The 6,000-nt window shown below is 47.7% G+C and overlaps 1 protein-coding gene across 5 annotated transcripts in view; it reads right to left on the bottom strand.

Annotated features, from left to right (window-relative positions):
- ZDHHC14 (zDHHC palmitoyltransferase 14) overlaps positions 1 to 4,749 on the bottom strand; it is a 179,684-nt gene extending 174,935 nt beyond the window's left edge. For 2 of the 5 annotated variants that reach the window (XM_073627901.1, XM_073627899.1), the window contains exons 1-3: positions 4,531 to 4,748; positions 1,579 to 1,862; positions 427 to 1,468 (exon numbers count right to left, since the gene is read on the bottom strand). In XM_073627901.1, coding sequence (XP_073484002.1) covers positions 427 to 668 — 242 coding nt within the window. In that variant the 5' untranslated portion in view covers positions 669 to 1,468; positions 1,579 to 1,862; positions 4,531 to 4,748. Of the gene's footprint in view, positions 1 to 426; positions 1,469 to 1,578; positions 1,863 to 4,530 lie in introns of all 5 variants that reach the window. The other 3 variants (XM_073627904.1, XM_073627903.1, XM_073627900.1) reach the window with 3 other exon arrangements.
- Between the last annotated feature and the right edge of the window lie 1,251 nt (positions 4,750 to 6,000).

Genomic DNA, 6,000 nt, shown 5'->3' on the forward strand with positions numbered 1-6,000 from the left:
ACACACACACACACCCCTTTAAAAAGAAGCAGCTTAAAAATCAAACACCGTCTACCTCCTAAAAGAGGATCCTCAATTGTGACCCATTGAAAATGTTGGGATGTGTTTGTGAAAGGGAAAAAAAAAAAAAAAAAAAAAAAAAAAAAAAACATCCAACACTGGTCATTGATCTCATTCCATTTTCAAACCATCTTTTCTAGATTTTCCACTGGCAACTGCAAGAGCTAAAAACAGACTGCAGACTAATTGCAAATGGAATTTAAAATGATACCTGCTTTCCAATGACCACATTGTTCCAAAAATGCAGCATGCAACAGTTTTCTCCAGAAAAAGAAAGTAAGGTTAATCAGTATGTCAACAGGAAACACATTAGGACACCAAAAACCAAATTGTGATAAACAAAAAAAAAAAAAATAAAAAACTTACTCAAAGGCAAAGAAGAGTCCACTTGTGACCAGAATTAGGATCATGGTGAGGTAGAAAACTCCAGTTTGTCTGGCCATCATAATCCTGCCATTGCAGTAGAACTTGTTCCTGCCTGGAAAAACCTCCCATTTCCGCTTTACAGCAGCTTTCTTCTTTTTATGAGAAGATTCCATGGGTGAGCTTCCACGGGTGTTAATTTCACTGTATCCGCACTCTTTCATGGGCCCACCTCCTGGAGTCATCCGTTAATAGAAAAATTCCCAAGACAAAAAAAAAGGGGAGATCCTGGCCAGTAACAAAGGCATACAAACCGAGTAAAGGCAACTCCCAATAAAGCAGTTTTTAGTTAGAATAGACAAAGCTCCCGCAAAAAATAAGCCAGAATATGGATCACTAGGAATACATAAATTTCTTCTATATAGAGCCTTGATAAATTTCGCTTTCATGTAACCGTAAAGGTACTTGTGGCCTTTAGGGTAGATGATACCTGTATGTATTTTTCTCTACTTGTGTGGTATTTTGACATCTATCAAAAAAAAACAGGCAAAATGCAGGTGGTTTACGTAGGAAAGAAATCCAGCTTCTGGGGCTTAAGATGCAATGTGTTCCTTAGTCTGTTGCTTTGGATTTGCCGACAATATTTGTTCACAGCGGCATTCATATGAGCGGTGCAAAGGAAACTTTTTTCTCCTTCTCACAGCAGCCAATGGATGCTTGGGCCTCTCCAAAGATGCCTGCAGATACTGAACTGTTTCCCATATATTTTCACCATCACCACAATATGTTTGCAACTTGAACATAAAGCAGTAGAGGAATACTACAAAAATAAGCTTTAACTATAAGAGCATAAGCACAGAGCAAATCTTCTCATCCTTGTTTGTTCCCACATAATTTGCTGCAGGGAAATTTCTGGCTCCGTAAATAATTCACATATTAAGAAAATATCCCATCTTGTATTCCAGACTAGAGGCCAACAGCGAGCGGGAGGGTATTTATAGCAACGAAACTTGGAACAGCAGCTAAACCACCTTTCCCATGAGATCTGAAAGAGAAAAAAAAAAAAAAAAAAAAGTTTCTATTTAGGTTGCTTCCTGTTACACCATATTCTTCTCCCTTCCTTAACAACCAATGAAGAAGCAAGTCATTACATACTGGAGGAAACAGCAGAAAGAGTCCACTTGGAAAAGAACATCCGACTTAAGCACTGGTGACACTACAATTGTTCATATCCTTTCATCAATCCTTTGTGTCTCACAGACAAACAAGTGTTAGAAAACCTGATCATAGGACAGTCCATCTGTCAAAGACATCAACAATCATCCACACGGCTCACTACTCCTTTAATGATTGGTTCTGCTCTCCACACCGGATCAATCTGGCTTCTTCCAAGTGACAGAGGCATAAGCCGACCAGAACACCAACACATATATTTTGTCCTATAAAACAAAAAAACATTAAAAATCAAAACAGTACCATCTATTAGTAAAGGAAAACAACCAAACTATTTTTGAGACACTGGTTGGTGAGCTGGGCTGCATGGGTAGATTATACCCAGCAAACATCAGATATGCATGAAAACCCAATCAAAAACTATCAGGTTTACTGAAACAAATAAGTAACAATACTACCACCCCAAACTTACAAACAGTGGCTTCTTTATTCGGTCAACTACTTTAGCGAGAGTAAAAACAAAAAAAAATAAGAATAAAAAAAAGGTACTTAAAGAGGAACTTTAACCGACCTACTTCCATTGTATCTTTTTTTAATCCCCTATAAACGTTAAGTTATCCCGAAAACTTATACATCTATCTAATTCAACACTGTCCTGCTGAAATTTGCCACCTGATAGGTCAGGCACCACCAGCTTCCATACTTACATCAGAGGCCTCAATTTCTTTAGGTTCTTGCCGAAGGAAGCCACAGCCACCTCCTGATAACATGCATGCAGCAGAACTTATCAGGGGCAAGCCTAAGGATCCTAGAAGAGATAGCCACCCCCGATAACATGCGGGCACCAGGACACATCATCGGGGCAGCCCTAAGGATCCTAGAAGAGATAGCCACCCAAAATAACATGCGGACACCAGGACACATCATCAGGGGCAGCCCTAAGGATCCTGGAAGAAAAAGCCACCCCCGATAACATGAGGGCACCAGGACACATCATCAGGGGCAGCCCTAAGGATCCTGGAAGAGACAGCCACCCCCGATAACATGCGGGCACCAGGACACATCATCGGGGCAGCCCTAAGGATCCTGGAAGAAAAAGCCACCCCCGATAACATGAGGGCACCAGGACACAACATCAGGGGCAGCCCTAAGGATCCTGGAAGAGACAGCCACCCCCGATAACATGCGGGCACCAGGACACATCATCGGGGCAGCCCTAAGGATCCTAGAAGAGATAGCCACCCCAGATAACATGCATGCAGCAGGACATCATCAGGGGCAGCCCTAAGGATCCTGGAAGAGACAGCCACCCCGATAACATGCGGGCACCAGACACAACATCAGGGGCAGCCCTAAGGATCCTGGAAGAGACAGCCACCCCAGATAACATGCATGCACCAGGACACGTCATCAGGAGCAGCCCTAAGGATCCTGGAAGAGACAGCCACCCCCCCTGATAACATGCATGCACTAGGCTACGTCATCAGGGGAGGCTTAAAGGGGAGCTTCAGTCATGTGTGTGAAAATGAAAAGTCAGAAACTACAAAAACTGTAGCTGCGGACCGTTACTAAACAGACACTCACCTGCTGTGACTTCTTGTGGCTTCACAGCCGACTGACCACTGTACAAGCCGTGATCGGTCCAGGAAAGAGATCACCTAGGCGATCCATGTGGTAGTGGGAACCTGTCAAAACTGGGTATCCGCTACCATCACCCCCCCTCTCAAAAAATAAAATCCAAAAGTGTCACTGGCAGAGGAAGGAGAGAAAGTGGAACTACCCCTTTTGGGTGAAGTTCCACTTTAAGAATCCTGGAAGAGACAACAACCCTCCTGATAAAAGATATGTGCCAAGAAACATCATCAGGGGGCCAGCCACCCCTTAATAACACACAAACACTGGGTCGGCGGCTGCAAGATGCCAGAAGAGGAAGTCACCCCCCCCCCCCTTCAATAACACATACTCCAAGACAATGTAGGGACAGCCACCCCCTGATAACACACAACCCCAGGATATGTCATTAGAGGGGTAGCTATAAGAGTGTAGAAAAGAGAGCCACCTCCTATTGACACATCAGGGAGCCAGCTACAAGAACCCAGAAGAGGCATCTGTCCCCCTAACACACACACTGGGACACGCCATCAGGGGGCAGCTGCAACAACCCTGAGGAGGTAGCCAGCCCCCTGATAACACTGGGACCCATAATCAGGTGGGCAGCTGCAAGATCCTGGAAGAGACAGTCACCCCCCCATAACACATCATTAGGGGGCCAGCTGCAGGAACTGGGCTCCCCCCCAACACACTTGACCTGAGCCACCTCCCTAAAGACACATGGGGGGGGGGGGGGAATAAGACATAGGAGCTCATGTATTGTAGGGTACCCCGAAGCTTCCTGATAAGTGTGACATCTGTATCCTGGGGAGACATCATTCCGCCTAGATGAATTCCAGAGGTGCTGGGGGGGGGGGGGGGGTCCTGGAAAAGCAGTACTTGTAAGTAATGGGAGGAGAAGGAGAGGTGGGGCAGGGGTGCAATGAAGGGAAGTGTTGTTGGGGGGGGTCTTTTTCTGGAACACGAGCAGACTGTTGGGGGGGGGGGGGGGGCAGATTAGCTAGTTGGAGCCACAGGGCAGTCATCTAGTTTTTCTATGTGCAGTGTACGGGACTGGTGTGGAAGGGACACTCTGGCACAGGTAAGTGATGTGCAGTGACCGGTGTCAGTACAATAGAAGCATGGAGGGATCAGTCCAGGAAGTAGGGCTGCCATGGCACACAGGGAGATCACGTGACAGGTCTAGGGGAAGCCCCCTCCTCCAACTATCCGGCCACGGGGAACCTCCGCCGTACACAGGCCATTGTCAGAGGGGGAAGGACTAGGCCTCTTTTTACCCGCCGAGCCAGCGTCCCACATTACAGCACAAGGCTCTGAGCTCACCTCACTTCCCGGGGTGCCAGGCTCCGAGCTCCCGCTCTTCTCCTCCGCCTCCTACAGGCGACTGAGCTCCACAACACACCTACACAGGCAACGGCTGCAATCAGCGGCCCCGCCCACTGGAGGCGGCATGGGAGCTGCAGGATTTACGACCAACACCGTCACCGCCCTGGCCTGACCCGGAAGAACTACAACCCCCACAAGGCTGTGCGTACCCCTGCCTTGCTGGAACTGGGCTTTTCGTGGGTGGGGGGTGTGAACAGCGCGGCTCACCATGAACTACACTTCCCATAATGCTCTTCTCCGTCGTCACGTGACAGCGGGAGGAGCCAATAGGGCAGCGGTGAGGCAAGTGATATAGGTGGAGTCAGTGAACTCCGTGTTATCGGAGTTGTATGCGTGGAGAATTGTCTTGTCTCTCACTTGTGTCTTCATCCGGGGCTCGTTCTGCGGCATGAGAGAGCTGACTGTAAATGTAGGCAGACTGGAGAGATTTACTAAAACTGGAGCACACAGAATCTAGTGCAGCTGTACATAGAAACCAACCAGCTTCCAGGGTTTAGTTTAGTTCCCCCCCCCCCCCCCCTCATACTGGTGCTATTTGTCAAATCGCATGACAAGTCGCACCCTATTGTCGGCAATGGAACTGTTCAAATCGGTGACTTTGTGGTGCTGCACCGATTTGAAGAAAGGTTACTGCGCTATTTTTTTATTTGCGATTTCAGGTGCAACTTGCATAGACACCTGTGTGCATGGAGTTGCACAGATGTCAGCCAAGTCGCACTGACATGTAGTTGTGAAGTCGCAGGTTTTCAAGGTCAGATTCGGTGTGACCGGGGGCTTATTGAACAAGCTTAATTGGTTAGAAGCTGATTACTGTGCACTGCTCATTCTGTGTGCACTAGTTTTAGTAAATCTCTCCCACCGTGAGGCCACGGATGCTGTCATGTCTCGTTTAACCACTTCCCGTCCGCCGAATGACAGCTACAGCGCCATCATCCAGTTCTGGAAAGGCGTCCTATGATATTCTCCCTTGATCTCACCCGCTGCATTGCGCTCTGTGATCGATGTGTCCTTAGGATACAGCCGATCACAGATCAGGGTAATGGGCCAATCACAGTGGCCCTTTACCACGCGATTCGCTGTGTCTAATGACAGCTGATCACGATGTAAAAAGAAGCCTGTTATCAGCATTTCTTTCCTGACTGCCGGTTCACACAGGAGCAACGCGACTTGCAGGCCGACTCACAGAGGCGACCTGCACACGACTTCAGCGGCGACTTGCAAAATGACTTCTGTATAGAAGTCAATGCAAGTTGCCTGAAGTCGTACAGGAATCTTTTTCTAAGTCGGAGCGACTGTGTCACTCCTATTAGAACGGTTCCGTAGTACAGAACGGGACGCGACTTGTCAGGCGGCTAAATCACCTGACAAGTCGCCCCTATGTGAACCGGGGCTTACTGAGGCAAGGAG

This window comes from Aquarana catesbeiana, linkage group LG04, assembly GCF_042186555.1.
Source record: "Aquarana catesbeiana isolate 2022-GZ linkage group LG04, ASM4218655v1, whole genome shotgun sequence".
Taxonomy (NCBI): domain Eukaryota; kingdom Metazoa; phylum Chordata; class Amphibia; order Anura; family Ranidae; genus Aquarana; species Aquarana catesbeiana.